Source organism: Anser brachyrhynchus (assembly GCF_964034855.1).
Source record: "Anser brachyrhynchus genome assembly, chromosome: 1".
NCBI lineage: Eukaryota > Metazoa > Chordata > Aves > Anseriformes > Anatidae > Anser > Anser brachyrhynchus.
This window is the reverse complement of record NC_137694.1, coordinates 46,960,544-46,977,567: the sequence shown is the minus strand read 5'-3', so window position 1 is coordinate 46,977,567 and position 17,024 is coordinate 46,960,544. Positions and strand designations below refer to the sequence as shown.

Sequence of the window (17,024 nt, the reverse complement as noted above, 5' to 3'; positions counted from 1 at the left end):
CTTTTCCAAGCCTACAAACTCAAAATGAAAATTTCATGACTAGATAAAAATATGCTTAAGTGCATTTAGATTAGTGAAACTGTCTGTCTGAAAAGTTGTGTTTTGCATAGTATAAAAAGTGTGCTTCCATCTCCATTTAGAATTCTCATATGCATATGCATGCACAAATGCATAGCCCACCAAAATGACTAAAGATTACCTAGGAAATTTATATAAACCCTCATTGCCTCTCTTTTATTTTTCTTTCCAATTCCACTTTGGGTGACCATTGTTAAACTGGGAGCATCATTCAACACAAAAAGACAGAATTAGTGTCTTTTTGCAAATACCTTGCAAAAGTTCTTTTTCTCTTAGATGCAAATTTTCTGTATGCTTATTAGTCTTCGGAGTAATATCAAACCATATTTAAATCAAAGAATATTTTTATGTTAATTTTCTCTCTGGGTAAAGACTTTTTCTTGGAAGGAAGGCATAGCCAGATTCCCAGTGGAAGAAAATATTTCCTTCCAGGTGCATGAGCTCTCAGATGTGTAAAATAAAATCTTGATATTATCGTTAACTGGCTTTTCTTTCAGTTATATTTTATAATTATTTTTAAATCTTTTGGCCATGATTGTACTTTGAATTTTAGACCTACACAACTTGAGTTTCCCTTACACAACATCAGTGTGTTATAGAGTGTTGGACCCTATCTTAATTCTTTCCCCATTTCATTGTTATAATGCAAACTTCGATTCCTTACTTATACCATCCTATTTCTCTGTAAGTTCACGTCCACGTCTTTTACAAAACTGTGTGGATGGAGGGATAAAAAGAAGTTTTGGGGCAAGTCATTGCCCGAAATTCATTCAAAACTCTTTCATTTCCAACTGCTGTTTCATCTGGATTGATTTCAAGACCTCTGGGAGAGCAAGCTGAAGAACTTAGTAGTTTCTAGTAGGCACTGCCATGTGATGTTATGAGCTGGGGGCTCCAGGCACTACTGTGATACAAATACTGAAAAATAATAATCCATTCATCTAAATAGAATGTCATGGGGGAGAGGCATGAAGATCTTTAAATAGCAACAGTACCGTTTTAAGCTTTATGCTTGCTTGTCAGTGACAAATGTAGGTTAACAAATAATGACACATCACAAGACAATCACGGACAGATGAAAAATCATCAAAACACCATAGTTTTTAACTTAGTGGAAGGTTCCTCTGGGCAACAGACATATCCGCTCTTCTCTGAACAGTGCAAAATACAGTAACTCCTTTGTCCTGGTCATTGACTTTAGGTCTTATTTGTAATACTGATATTAAATATTTACAGACATATACATGTTTATATACATATCTTACAAAATTGGAGGGTTGTTTCCCTTGATGAAAAAAAGGAATCCAACAAAAAGAAAGTGCATGTTAGTGCTGTCTAGTTTTGCTTTTGCTAGAGAGGAGCCAGTGCCCTGTCAGCTCAGAAAGCTGAAAGCAGTTCTTTGAGTCCTACACTAGCAGTAGATCCTAAAGGGAGCCTAGCTTTAAAGGGAGGTCTTCTTACCTTTGCTACTAGGTTTAAATGATTTTGGAGTTAAAGTTTTACAGTTGAATCCACAGAGAATGAACTTAAAGTCTGAGGCCTAAGAAAGATATGCATCTTTATCAATAGAAATTTTGAAAAGTAAACCTGTACTATCTGTGTTGTATTATATAAACTTTACATTGCTTGATGAGATTACAGATAGCATGAGAGCACGGCTGCATCCCCGTTATACTTCTGTAGGGCAGCCAAGCAGTTTAGTAACAAGTATGTTCTGGCTTCAAAATCAGTTCAAATAACAAAAAATAAATGTACAAAATTTTGGATTCAATTTTGTTAAATTATTACTTGTGGTGTGTACAGCTTGGATGGAATTCAACAATGCATTGGAGAAAGATTCTTTCTGGCTGTTGATTTAAATATAGCTCTTGAAAAACAGTTGAAAGGCTTAAAGTTTGAAGTGTATTTCCCAAATCATTAAGGACTGTGTCTCAGAGAATACTTTTAAAGTGATTGCTGATTGGAAAGGTATCTTCACTGTTCATCTCATAAAGACAGATGAGTTTGTGTTAACAGCTGTTGATGACATTCAGGTTGGTCTGTCCATATGATCAATGAACACTGAATTCTAGTTGAAATGCTGAATGAAAAATTCTGTTTAAAAGTCTAGTACATATACATATTTTTAGAGATCCTTTAATGCCTTTAATAACAAGATTTTTTTCTTTCTTTCTTCACACTAAACATGCATAAAATGTTATCTGTTTCTGCGGTGGTACATACAGTATTTAAATTGTATTTCATTGTTCCCAAACCTAATTTGTTGGAAGTTAATTTTAATGGTATTGGATCTGAGAGCTGAATCAGTGTTCACATTAGAGAATTTGGCAAGATGGACTTTTGTGTGTAATAAATCTACTTTTTTTTTTTTTTTAAGTTTTTAAAAAGGTCAGATTTATTTTAAGAATGATTTGGTATTTTAGACATAAACACTACATCTAATAAGTGAACTGTAGCATTTTGTGAGAGTGCTTTAATTCTTTTGTATAAAAAAAAAAGAATAAAAATGGGTTCAAATTCCACACATCACCAAGTGGCCTTTAAGAAAAGGAGATTTATTAGTAGTAAATTATTAGTAAACATTTGACACATTCTGAAGGATGCAAAAATGAGCCTAAGTTAGAAGATTTTCTGTGCTTTCTTTGAGAATCTTTGTTTAAGTTTAAAATAGAAAAAAAAAAAAAAAGCCAGCTAGCCCATTCAGAAAGGAGAGGACCAGTTGGAATACCAGTAAGAAAGAAAAACAGTAGCTAGTTACTCTGCTTATTGAGATTAATCTTAGTAATGATTCTGTACTCATATCCATCTCTCCAGCCTTTCCTGCTATCTGTAAAATAGCTACCTAATTCTTTGGTGTGTGATCGTCAAACATCACTTGCTGTTCTTGAGGAGATGGTAAAATAGAGGAAACAAAAGAGGTGAAGGTCTTGCAAAGATGGAATGAGGTGTCATATTACTGTTTTGTAAATGGCATCAAAATATGTTGGACGAATATTCTTTGGAAAACCGAGTCTCTGACATTATATGTTTGTGTCTTTAACATTGCCTGTTTTCATGATCCATAAGTGTTTTGTTTTTTGGCTGAAAGATTCTCAGGGTTCATGAGTTTGTCTTTGAGCTTAGATTAGGAGGATGACAGAACTTAATTTCTCTGTCAGTCTTTCTGATTGGAAAAAAAAAAGTTAGAGACGTAATGATTTTGTTGTGTTGCCACAGAAACTATACAGTTCCTGTAGATTTACACATCTGTTATCTTAAAATACTAAATTCCCATCCAGTTTCAGTACCATCCTGGAGATGAGATGGTGGGAGTCTGATTTTTAAAAAAAAGAGTAGCAGAGTCTTAATCTAGTATCAGATTCACTCTCCCCAGCCTCCTTCCCATGTATGCAGGTGTGCATGTCTTCCTTTTGAAATCTTCCCAAATTGTTGAAGAAAGTTATATGTTTAAACCGTTCATGTATTTATTTTTTTCTTCTGGGAAACAGTCCCATTTTGGTTGAAAGCATCAGCGTCCTTTAGGGGAACAATTCTGAGTGCTTCTTTTTCCTCACTACGGCTAAACCTTCCTGATCTGCTTTTAGGCCTATAAAGTTCTGGAGGAGTGAATAGATATGCAACTATTCTGCTGCAATTTCTTGTTACTCTGAATGTATGGGCCTTGAGGGGAGGGAACATGACCGTATGGAAATGGCTTTCTTATCCAAGTGGAAACAGCTTTAGTCATCTTTCAGGCAGGCTTCATAAACATAATGCAGTGGAGGAGCTCGCAGAGCCATACTTCAATGGCCATTAAAATTGCATCTGCAGTGCGTTCAGTGCCAGGTTACAGTGAATACCCATGTTTGTATTATGAATGGAAGACAAATGTCTTGTGAGTGAAAGAAAATCTAATGTTAATTAAACTTTTTCTAGGGGTTCGGATGGATAATTCTGCTTTTGTGTTGTTAAATCTACTTTGATTTTAATTGCATGACAAAAAAAATTGACTGCAAATGTAATGTTAGCAAATGCTCATATTGATTACAAGCCCCTGTGTATGCTAAGTCAAAGAATTAAATGCTCTTAATTGGGGTGGTTTTGTATGTGGTTTTTTTGTTTGTTTGTGTATTATTATTATTATTTTTCTTTCCATAGGACAACCACATTGATAACAAAGCTTGTACTGTCAGTATGTTGAAGGTCATTCTTATAACCTGTTCAGTGAGAACTGCTCCCCTTTAAGTGAAAAGAAAAATCAACTGAGCATACCTAAAATTGTCCCAAAAAATCCTATTACATTTACTGAATTTCAATTATATATTTCAGATTTACATGGAATTCAGTGAACTGTCAGGTCAAACATGAAAAATTGTAGCAAATTTTCAATAATACGCACAATTTTTCCCCCCTTTTGTAGCTGACTTAGAGAAAAAAGGCATGTTCCTCTCAGTGATGACAAAGGACAAACTGAAATGATTAACATTAAAACATATCTAATGCTGTGATATGTTTTAGAACTGGAAACAAAGGTACGATATGTCTTACCCATCTGTCTTGCCTCCCTGTGCATCTGTCTGTCTCTCTAGAGCAAGTCAATAAAAATGATTAGAGCTGGCATCTCACAAATGTACACCCTTAAACCATGAAGCAATAATACTGTGAAGGAAATTTTTTTCTGACCTTTTCAAATTACATCCAACTGTCTAGGGAATTTCTCAGTGACTAGAGGTAATAAGGTTCAATCCGTTTTGCTGGTTGGCTTCAAATTTAGCTCCTCAGAAGCCCTAACTTATCTATTCTTTTTATCTTGGCCTTGGCATCTATTCAGTACAGTAATCCATGCATCTAATCTTTTTTTTTTTTTTCTCCCCTCTCAGGTTTAGCTGGTGGATCACATTGTAAAATCTGCAGCCATGAAAGGCCCTCCATTTATTGCACCCTTCAAAACGGAATATTAGCATGGGAGGCTAAGCTGGTATGTTGCCTTTGAGAGGCTCTTGTTGAATTTAATTAGCTTTTAGATTTCATCTTCATCTCACATCTCAGCTTTCACTATTGTATGTGATTTAGGCTTCAGTGATTTTCATTATTTAAAACTTTTCTGACTTAGCTTTGCCACTTAGGCCCTATAGAATATGGGGGGGGGGGGGGGGGCAGGGAAAAAAGCTTAGAGTTCATTGTCTTAAATTGATTTCTGTTGTTTTTATGACGTGAACTCAGAAACAATAGAGACATAGCCTCCCAGTAAGTTAGTGAACCAATCAAGTGAGAAAGGCAAACAGGCATTTGTGCATGGCTTGTTCCTCATTGCACTTCATGAAGTAGTACTGGAAGCAGGTAAAGAAAATCTTTTGCAGAATATTTATTAGAGAGTATTTTGATGTCAAATGCTTTCATATCTAGGAAAAAATGTTTTCTTTTCAACTCAGTATAAAAATATTATAGTAGGGTAAAGGGACTTACAGTTTTAGATGTCTGAAGTTTCATTTTTGTGATTTATGCAGGGTGTTATGGAGTAGTGACTTCAAGTTCTGGTTCACAAGTAAATCCATGTCAGTACAAGGAGAGCTGTTGATGAGAAATGGTAAGCTCTTGGATGTTAACTGTGTAAAATTTTATCCTCCATATGGTTAGGACCTAGAGTCTCCTTTTACTTCAGGCAAAGGAAAATCATAAAAATTGGCCTTTACTGCTGTAGCTTCCCCGGAGTATTAAGTCTGTGCTTAGTTATATCTGATGTGCTATTGAAAGGGCTACAAAATATTCAAAGTGCATGCATATCTAAAAGCACCTATAAAACATTTGCTTTTAATCATATGAGAAATATTTGGAAGACATACGCAACTTGCTTTAGATTCAAGGCAAAGCAGTAGCTATAAGGAGGCTTGGTAACGATATGTGGTGATGTTTTTCTTTTTCCAGAAGTAATCTTCATCGTATTTTGATTCTCCTTTCTGATGAGAAGGGAAACATAGTTAGCTGATCGAAGTACAGAACAGGGAGTTTTTAGATCTTGTCCCTGTATGTAACTAGGTCTTTAAAAATACTATAGTATTTGTTGAGTCACTTAATCATTTTTCATCAAAACCATTGCTTTTATGAAGAGCTGTCAGTCAGTACTTGGCTTAGTATAAGTGCTGGGTGTCACATGACTGTTTCACTGTCTTCAACTGGTGCAGCTGAAATAAAATAGGTTCATTTTTAATCAAAATGCATTGTGTACCATCGTTTGTAGCAATGTTAAAGGTGGAGTACTTACTAATCTGAAGGCCAGTAATATGCCTAGAAATCAACCACTTCAATGTTTGAGAATATCTTTCATTCTGAAATTACTTTAGGGAAAACAGTACCACACATTGCCAAATCTTCTGTCCACCTTTATTTTTTGACTGTCTGTATGGTCATGTCATGAAAAGAAGAGTTGCTAAATGGATGGAACCAGGTATATTTTTAAGCAAGCAGGAATAAACATTTCAAAACTCCTTTACAAAAGATAATTGGCAGTATGCTAGATAGCGCCCTTGTTTCAAAAATAATATTAAAGGACATATTTTGAGTGTATAAAAACATACAATTCTACACATATAAGCCTGTCCTAAACAGTACAGTAACTGGTGAGGTCTCTCTCCTTTAAAATGGTGTCTATAGAATATAGTCGGTTAAATTAATCTTTGTCTGGATGCTAATTTACTCTCACACCTTGGAAGCTCCACTGATACATGTAGAGTTATTTCTTAATAAAATAGTTTTGCCTTTCTTAATCCTACATGAATTAGGCTTCTCCTGGCATTCCAGAATCCAGTTTGGACTCCAGACAATGGAGACCATCAACCCCAAACTATCCATAGTTTGCCAAGACTATCAGAGGACCGAGAAATGCCTCATGTAGCAAACTGTAGCATCTCAAAGCAAAGTCTTTGTTGTTGGCTGTATGTACGTCTTACAGTATCTGTTTTGAATATATAATAAATATATTTATATAATTATAATATAAATATAAAAATAAAATAAAAATAAAATATAAAAATAATATAATAAATATAATATATAATAAATAACCCCTCTCTACCCTTTCTACCAGAAATATGTAAAATACATAGGGATGGGATTATTTTGAGTGCAAGTAGGATATTAAGATGGCAGCAGTGTGAGCTTTCTATCACTGGAAATGTTCTTGTTTCCAAAATTGCTTCTTATTTGTAATTCTGAATACTGGACTGAATCTATTCAGTATATTCTTCAGATCTATCTACCACTCTGATGGGTTTCAACTCATAAGTATTGAAGTGAATTTGAACTATTAAGGAGAAAGGATTCTCATTCTCTTGTTATCTTCCTCTCTCTTCCCCTCTTCCTCTCTCCCCCTCTTCTTCCCTTTCTTAATGCAGTTCACAGTTTATGTTGCATAAAGGAAACCATGTGGCGATATCTAAATATTTACATTTCATTTGTTGGAGTGTTTTTGTACCAGTAGCTATGAGCTATTGACAACAGTTGAACAAAATGTGTTGTGTACTCGGAATGTAGTTGAATATCTTCTTCTTTGTCAGAGCCAAGCATTCTGGATCACTGAAGGTCTTGAAACCTCAAAGCAATGTTCTGCTTTGTGTTATTACTAGGGAATATCAAACTCTTCTCTACAAACTAAACTACTTTCAAATCAAACACACTAGAGTGTCTTATATTGGAAACAGTAGTAATTCAAGTCCTGATTTTTGTCTGTTTAACTGTCTTTATAGCTTTGCTTTATATTCTGTGCTTCCTGATTTTTTATAAATTGAAAGTCAAACAATAGGAAAACAAAATGGGCACCAGGGATAGGTATATGAAAAATTGTGTTTCAGCTTTGCCTTTTTTCCTCAGTTCTTAGAAAAAATCAAATACTATTATATATCAATATAACAAAGCTTTATGAGAAGAAAATTCTGTAGATCAAGTCAAAGTAACTCCCATACATATATCAGTGGTGTTGAAATGGAAGTTTGCATTGTGCGCATCAAAGGAATCGTGTGAATGTTATTGATACACCATTCTTCATTGTTCTGTGTTATTTATATTTTCATCATTAGTCTATAAAGTCTTAATAATTAGCTCTCTAATTTTCCAGAAAGAGCATGTTAATTTATTGAACTGGCTGAAGCAAAAAATAGCTGATCAATCTGGCATTGTAGGTTAATAGTATAGAACAAAGCATAGTCATAATTAGTCGAGAAAAGGACTTTCCTTGTTCATTCCAGTTTATAATAAAAAGTCCCTTGCCAAAGTGACTTAGAAAATAATGCATTCAGACTGAGCGGAATTACCGCCTAGCAGATTCTATTTATCTGTAGCTTAAAAAGCAGCTGCGTTTTTGTAAAAAGCAATGAATGTGGCAGTCCTACTTAAAGGTAGAAGAAAAAGAACACCCCTTGTTTTGTAATAAGGGGATTTTCAATTTAAAAGAGAGAGAGAGCCTGTTGTGTGAAGTATGGTTATTACATTCGCTGTATTCTATCTCACCCACCAGGAGGCTAATAACGAAGGAGTCAGTGAAGGAGACCAATGCCACAAGGGTTATCTCGCAGCCCCAGATGCTGGATAAGTTGGAGGAGGCAGAATCGCTTTTGGATGACATTCAGGAAGGCCTTGAATGATTATTTGGTGAAGAAAAGACTATTCTTTTCAAGGTAAACAGTCCATTGCATCTGTCTGTTGTCGGCGGAGGTGTAAAATATGTTTGTATAAATACCTATAAAGTTCATTTTTTATCATTTTTCAGGTTTCTCTCTCAATGCAGCAATGATCTCTCAGGAATCCTTTCTGAGACAAAGGATCCACTCCATGTCCAACCACACCTAAAGAAATGCTTTGAAGGAATTGCCAAGCTCACTTTTAATCATGAGAAAGAAATTACCCACATGGAGTCAGCAGAAAATGAAAAAGTAGAGCTCGTGCTGCGAATAATTCCAGCAAGTGCCAAGGGGCTAGTTGAGCAATGGCTTCATGAGGTGAATATCTTTAGCTCTTACTTAGGGTTTAGTTACTGTATAATCATTTTCTCTTTTAGGAGCAATGAATATCATAAGCATATTTCCTAACTAAACAGCTCTCTGAATATTTGTCAAGATGTTGACAGATTTCAGCCTTATTGTTGTTATTTATTGCAGCTAATTTAGCAACTGCAAATGCGCAAAAATTAATTTTAATGAAAAGCTCTCAGAGTCAGGCTGTCAGCAGAAGTGGGTCTGTGTCTGAAACCATGTATGTGAATATATGTCCGAGTCTACATGTATGTGTTTTTGTGCTTTCATGGTGTAATGTCTGTAGCTGATGTGGAAAACATTTTTTAAACAATCACAGAAATGTAAGATTTCAAATGCTTCCACCCTGTAGAAATGTATCCCATTGTGTTAGAGGGGTTTAATTTCCAATACATTTTAACAAAAGGGAAGAGAAAATACGTCACTGATAACATCCTAACCTTTCCCTTCAGGCCACTAATCCAAATTCATTGGTTTCAGCAAGAAATTAGTTTGGTGACCTTTTTTTGTTGTTGTTGTTCACTTTATTTAACCTTCCTCTACCAGAGGATAGGAACTGGCCCTTTTCTTGTTCTTCATTTCTGGGCCAAAAAAAAACCCTTCCCCTTCCCCTTTGTCTCCCTTTCTTATGGGGCAGGATCAGCCCTGGGTACACAGGGGCTGCCAGCCAGCAGGATGGAGCAGCTGGGGGAGTGCTATTTCCATTCCCAGATAATTCGGCTGACACCCTGTGTGCAGAGGAGCAGCAAAGCCCCGTGCGGGTAGTGGGTTGGAGGGGTTTGGCCCCATTATGTGTCACATTTTTGCTGACTGGGTGAGCAAAGCTGAGCCCTGAAGCCCTCTCGTGTGTCCCTGTTGCCCACTGTGTTGAGCCACAACAACATGCTAGGTTGGGCCAAGCCCCTTTTTACAGCAACTACATCGCATTTGAGGTGGTCCCACAACAGCATTCTTTGGGGTAAGGCAGGGAGGAAAACACATCAGGATTTAGACAAACACAAACGCTCCCCACCCTGTTCTCTGTGTCAAATGACTAGCTTGATTTTTTTTGGACTAGTTTTCAGCACAAAATTTTTTCTTTGGAGGGTGGGGGTGGGGAAGCTACAATGCATAAGTGGCAGTTCTGAGGAGCTCAGGAAAAGCCTAAATGCTATTACACTAAGCCTGCAATATGCTTTTTAGTTTTTACCTTCTCCCACAAATGAAAGATGTTTGGAGAGTTGAGCAGCTGTGTTTATTTTAACACATCTCATTTAACCTTCACCTAAAAACAAATTGGAAGGTTTGGGAGTGCATTAATCTGGACCCAATTAGTGTCTCTTTCTCTCTCAAAAGTGCAACCTGAGATTAATGAATATAAACTAGAGTTTCATATGCAGTCTTTAAATCATTTGCATGTTTTATGCATGATAATTGAATTTATTTATGCACTTCCTTTCATTTAGTGATTTCTTGCTCTTTTCTATGCTATCAACATTATATTATGCAAGAAACAGGATTATGGTAGGCAAGAAAGGATAGCAGTATATAAATCAAACCTGATTTAATTTTTAGTTCTAGTGTCAACAGTACATCAGAATTAATATTGGTATCATGCCAGTGAAGTACATGGCCAGGAAAATGTAAAATATTTTTAGTAAAGTAGAGGCTTTTAGATTAAGAAGACATTTTTGATGCAGTTTAGTTTGCTTGCAAGTGTATAAGCAAAATTATTTTCAAATGGCAGTTAAATTATTGTATTGACTTTTCAATGACCGTAGAGACTTGTGTTTCAACTTGGCCAATTAGTAGTAATAAGAAGATGAATAGTAATTACATTAATAAATAACTGTTTTCAGACCAGGACTCAGTATCATAGTCTGGCTAAGAAAATAAGGGCATTTTATAATTTGTCTCATTTGGTCTTTGATCAGGAGAAAAAGGACTTTGGAACTATAGTAAATCTCTCATAGCCCAGAACGTAGCAGTCCTAGGGACTAGTGAGCCATATTAGCTAGCAGCTCTGTGGTAGTAGCTGTTTCAGTGCCATAGGTAGGGAATTTTGCTTTGTTTCTTCACTTAAGCTCAGATGTCTTAAAGATTTCTTAGTGATGGTCTCTGCATTTGTTATAATGCATGCCAGGAAGCTACTATGGCAAAGAGTTTTAATAAGATGCTGGTAGTGGTGCTTTCAAAGCTTTAACCTATACCAGTTTCTTTTTTGTCTCTCGTCTTTCCTTATGTGTTGAAAGATGTATGTGGAAGTGATATTTTTCTGTGGTGTCCTGTCTTTTATCAGTGGATTAAATGGCTGTGTGTTGTGATCGTTTCCTGATTCTCGTAGGTAGGAATGTGTTTAAAGGCTAAAGCTCTGTTAATTTGTGATGTAACCATTTCAGTGTGTTTCTTGTCATTGAAATGTAGTTTAAAATGTTCAGTAATGTAGCATGAAATTATTGGTTAGTTTTGGAATGGTGGTGAAATCATGTGAAGAAAATAAGTATTGCATCTGATCAAGATAAATTCACTCTAGTGTTTTATGGCTTTTTATTCCTATGTGATAGTAATAAAGTCTCATGTAGGGATGGAAGCCATGAAATACATTGTGAAAAATCATCAACTCAGATGGGGCCATCAGGATAGCATGCTGTAGTTGTAGAGTTCTTGAGAATGATTGGAAGATGATTTAGTATGTCACCACGTTGACTACCATGTTTTGCATTTTGTTTCTTCATCCCTCACCCACGTAGTTTGATGAGAGGAAATCAGTTTCTAATGAGCTGAACCATTTTACATCAGTGTTCAGTGTTTAAACTGTTCACACATCTTTCATTTTCTGCTAAAGATAACACTGTATATGAAACACTAAGCTAAGAATTTAATACAGGTAATAAAAAGGCCAAAATGAATACAAGTAAAAACTAATTAATTTGTAATTGTTTGAAAATTAAGAATGAAAAAAAAAACAAGGTCTAACCTGTTAGCACACGGGCCAGGTTCTTTATTTCCATGTTCAAGAGCAAATCTGAGAGATGATCTGGGGATTGACAAAGAATTTTCTTTTCCCTGCTTACTTTTCTTGCTGAAAGTGCACAATCTTTTTTCTCTCTGTAACTGAGATAAAGGCTGACAGTGTTGAGGGCAGAAAACAATCTCTGACAATGTCCTTGCAGTGCTGCCATTCCACATATTGCCTTACTGCTGCAGCTGTTTGGCTCTTTTCCTTTGGGAATATTTTCGGGAAGTTTATTTGTTCTGATACAACTATTTACAATTTTCATTCTGTATTTTTTTCTGAAATGTATACTAATAAAACTTCATTGATTTTTGGTACTTGGACTCCTTTATTATTTCTCTCCTGTGTGATTTTTTTTTTGTCTGTTAAAATGTGCTTTCTCATTAGGGTAACTCGGGACATCATCTATTGAAAATCCCCAACAATAATTAGGCAAGAATTATATTTCCCATTTTTTCTAAGTTTAAATTTGTAGTTTAAATCAAATAGTACACAGAATAGTTTAACCTTGATCAAATTCACAGACATAGTGTGGCAATTATTTCAGTTTTACTTTGGCTTACACGAATGGTAAATACCTGCTTGTGCCGATGTAATGGAACTAAAACATCTAAAACCTTGTAAAATAAGTTAGCTTCAAACTTCTATTAAAAGGCAAAGTATTTGCCTTCGTATGTTTTAACAGAATTGCTTCCAAGACTATCCAGGATGTACTGCCAAGAGAATAAACTGGTCTTGTCTTTCAACTTTTTATTTGGTTAAGATAAAAATTGTCTTCATCATTTGCCCCCAAATGTTTTCAATATTTGCTTTGGATGTGGTAATTACTTTCCAGAAACCTGGAAGAAAATTCTTTAGATAGTTTCAAATGTTCTACTGTACTCTTTCTCTCCATTTTTCCCAGTTTAATGATAACAATACAGATTAACTGCAATCTATCACTCCAAAATAATATGAAATTCATCTTTACTGCAGACTATGCTTTGAAAAGTACTCTACAGTTCCACCTGAAGAGTATTTTTTCAGTACTGTATATTGTTTCCAAATTATTTCCAGAGTCAAATGTTCTCTAAGTTGAAGTACTTCTGTTAAATGTCGAGCCAAATGGTTGAAGGTGGGATCTTAAAGGAAAGCTGAGCTCTTTTCCTGCATGCCAATAACAGTTTGGAAGGGCTCTACTGACCAAAAATTAAGTCCTCAGTTTCAGCAATGCCATTAATCTTTCTAAGTTGCTTTCTTTGCAATGCCATTTCTTTCAGTGAATTTATACTGGTTTTACTTGGTAAATAATTTATTAATTGTTAACTGTTGAAGAGAATCCAACTCATTCTCCCATAGTAGTTTTGGTTCTGCAGTGGCCTGCAGAAGCTATCAAGTATTGTGCATTCTATCAGAAATTAATCTGAAAATGCAATGAGGAAACACAAAACTGAATTTCAAAAGGCAGATTTTATCACCAGGGCCACTGTCATACCCATACTTTTTGTGGAGGACATTTGGTAGTGCAAAGTAACGAGATGTTAAAAACGTACATAGTTTTCATGGTCTGAAGGTTTGCCCAGTGAAGAAAAATTTACTTATTTTCCCACACCTCTGGTAACTATGCAGGGTGCCCACCTGACCTTCTGGTCACTGAAGAGGGTTTACTCTGCTTGTGCTTGTGTTTCTGGGGTGAAGTGGTTACAATGCAAGACTTGGCTTTGTATTGTGCTAATGTAACTATAGCACTTTCTGTCTGCTGAGAGCAAACCTTCATTGAAGCATTAGCAAGACTAGTTCATGCCTGCCATAAAAGGCCAGTCAGCAAAGCTGTAGGTTTCATCTTGCCAACAGTTTTTGTCCCGTTTGCTTAATGAAACATAGGATAAGGTTAAAAAATTTAAGCATGGCTTTCTGAAACTGCCTTAAAAAGTCGGTGCTCTGGTTTTACAAATTAAAGTCACAGAGTAGTGGACTGAAATATATGGAGAGAATGACAGGAAGGTTGCAATTCCCTGAAATAATGCTAAGGTTGTTATATCCCTGTAAACTAGGCACCAGAATGGCCTAACAGAGCTATTTCAGTTTGGTACCTTTTCTTGGTGTGTCTCCTGATGCAATTCCACTGACCTCATTTTATAACCATTTTTACAACCATTTATTAATCCATGAATTAGTGAGCAATGGCCTGTCCTGGAGTAGTCACAACTTATGTTTTTGGGTATCTGATGTTTTTTCTTTTGTTATTGGGGGTGAAGGAGTTGGTTTGGGATTTCTTTTCTCTGTAGTGGTTCATCCAGATATACTGTAGATACCTTTACTCTATTTCCGTAAAATTTCATTATTTATACCCTAATTGTTTTTTCCTTCCCCCTTCTTCCAGGGTGGAGCCTCTCCCTCTCCCTCTCCCTCTCCCTCTCCCTCTCCCTCTCCCTCTCCCTCTCCCTCTCCCTCTCCCTCTCCCTCTCCCTCTCCCTCTCCCTCTCCCTCTCCCTCTCCCTCTCCCTCTCCCTCTCCCTCTCCCTCTCCCTCTCCCTCTCCCTCTCCCTCTCCCTCTCCCCCTTTTTTTTTTTTTACTTTTTTACAAATCCTGCAACATGATACCAGAAATCTCTCTTTGAATTATGTGTTATCTTTATAAGAGCTTGACAATCAAGCCTTAAGTGACACCTTGCCTTGATGGCAAAGAGAGTATTTTTCTTGTCAGTGTCAATTTGAGTAAAAAGTGCGTGTGTGTGTATATGTTTAAAATGTAGTCACTTGACAGAAAAAAGCAAGGTCTTGTCACAGAGATGAAATGTTAAAGTCACTGCTTTGTTGAATATTTTGTAAATGTCCATATTGTGTACCTTCTTTATTTATTAACAGCCTGAGTCAAGAGCAAGACAACATTATACTTATACCTGGCACTACTCAAAATACTGTCTTAGGTAACATACCAGCTTTCAGGAGAGGCAACCTCTGGCAATCTCAAATTCAAGCAGGATTTTATGTTTTACTAGGACAATGAAAACAGCTTGAGTGTCACCTGTGAAAGGATTTAAGCCTTTGAAAACAAGTGTAACATGTTTTCCAAGGCCAGAAATGCAAAATGAAGGGCAGTTTTCTTCTGCTGGAGCTAGTGCTTTAAAACAGTCTTCAAGGGTAGCAACATGGAGAATAAATTACAGCAATTCAATCTGGATGTACAAAAGGCTTTGTTAACTGTTGGGAACGCCATGCCACTGGGGAAAGAAGAGAGGTTTGCAATAGCTGCCTAAAAATTGGAGATACTATTTCTGGATAGTGACACTTACCTATTCTCCTAGCACTACCTTTGTCTTGCTGATGTCAGCATCAGTTGACTTCATCCACAACCTTGTGCTGGATTTTGGAAAAATAGGCAGGTTTGTGGGGGTGGAAGGGTCTATGTACATAGAGGAAAGTAAGTTTTCCTGATCAACTTTTTCAGCATTATTTTAATTAGATTGGAAGGTACCTTGTCAACCTGGTGTTTTACTACCCAAGTGTTTTTTACAAAGTTTAATGTTTATTTTAAATATCTTATTTTTTCTTGATTTCTTAAGAAATATTGTACACAGTGAATTACTTTAAATCTCTCTCTCTCACACGCTTTTTAATTACAAACTATTGCCCGTAACTTCACCATCTGGCCAACATTACATGAGTTTTCGTATTTCTCTCTCCCTTGTCAACATAGGTGGTATTTGTTTCTGGTTTGCAACAGCCATAGCTAAAAGATGTTGCATGTCTTTACATTACTTGCTTGGACAGCTGAATGTTTTGAGATTATTTTTTTTTCCAGATTGAAAATAAAAATTCTTTGGTTGGATCTAAGTTTTTGGTTGATTTGCTCAACTAGGAATGGTATTTTGAGGGAATTAACTGGGATACCTTTGGAACTTTAACAAGTAGGGGAACTAGAAGAATCATAGAAAAAAATATTTCTCTCCTAAAACAATTTGGACAAAAAGGATTTTTTTTCTTATTTCATGTATGTTTCCTACTCTGTATGCTAATTTTTCCTGCCCCAACAAGGAAGTGCAATGAGGAGGGTGTTTTCTTGGTTCTTTGGCTCTGGAAGCACTTATGCTCCAGGACATTGGAAGGGGAGGTATGAGCAGATGTCCTGGTTTGATGAAATATGGAGACTAACAGTAGTCAGAGTACAGATACAAATTTGGTGCTTTCTCTTTGGTCAAAGTTCTTGAAATTTTGAAGAAGCTGTGAGTGGAAGTCCTAGATACCCCAAGACCTTCTTATCTTAGGGCCCATTTCAATACGTTTCTGTGGGATACTTCTGCTATCCTCATGCTAGTCTTTGTCCAGTCTTTGTCCTGGGAAACACGAGGCAGGGGAACAGGGAGAGGTAGATAAGCAGGGGAGATAGAGTGCCAAAGAAAGGATCAGTGGGTTAGTGAAAGCTGCATGACTCTGGATTCATTCCAGCCATCCTCTGCACAGACGCTTTTGTGAAACTCACTGTGGCTTCTGAAAGGAAGGTCCCTATTCATTCGGCCACTGAAGGAGATCATGCTAATAGGCTGCAGGATCACAAAGCACTCACCACCTGCTGTCATGAACGCAGGTCAGGCTTTGTTTGCTGTGCTGAATGCTTTTTTTTTAAAAAAAAAAAAGAAGTGTAGATATATATTTGATGGAGTTTGTGACTCTTTTGTGTCAGCATTTCAATTTTTAAAAGATGAGGATGAAAAACAGATATTGTCCGTATTGTTATAGGTAAGCATAAAATACATCTCTCGCCACTAAAACAAGGTAGCATTCGGAAAGAAATTCCTGGAAATCTGTATGGAAATGTGTAGATAAGAGAACTAAATCTAAAACAGTCTGATTTAAAATTAAGGTTTATTAACCTTAAGCTGAACTATGTAATTTTTATGCAGTAGTAATGAATTGTTTTGCTGACAATAAAAGTATTCTCAAGTTTCTAAACTAATACATTGAATCTA

The 17,024-nt window shown here is 36.2% G+C and overlaps 1 protein-coding gene across 8 annotated transcripts in view; it reads left to right on the top strand.

Moving 5' to 3' along the window:
• LOC308196777 (dynein axonemal heavy chain 12-like) overlaps nucleotides 1-17,024 on the top strand; it is a 159,567-nt gene that overhangs the window by 80,986 nt on the left and 61,557 nt on the right. For all 8 annotated transcript variants that reach the window (XR_013952392.1, XR_013952393.1, XR_013952394.1 and 5 more), the window contains 4 exons: nucleotides 4,938-5,035; nucleotides 5,565-5,644; nucleotides 8,567-8,726; nucleotides 8,819-9,047. Coding sequence is in view for 1 of the 8 variants with exons in the window: in XM_080596343.1 (XP_080452469.1) it covers nucleotides 8,602-8,726; nucleotides 8,819-9,047 (354 nt within the window). In the remaining 7 variants the exon portion in view is untranslated. The remainder of the gene's footprint in view (nucleotides 1-4,937; nucleotides 5,036-5,564; nucleotides 5,645-8,566; nucleotides 8,727-8,818; nucleotides 9,048-17,024) is intronic.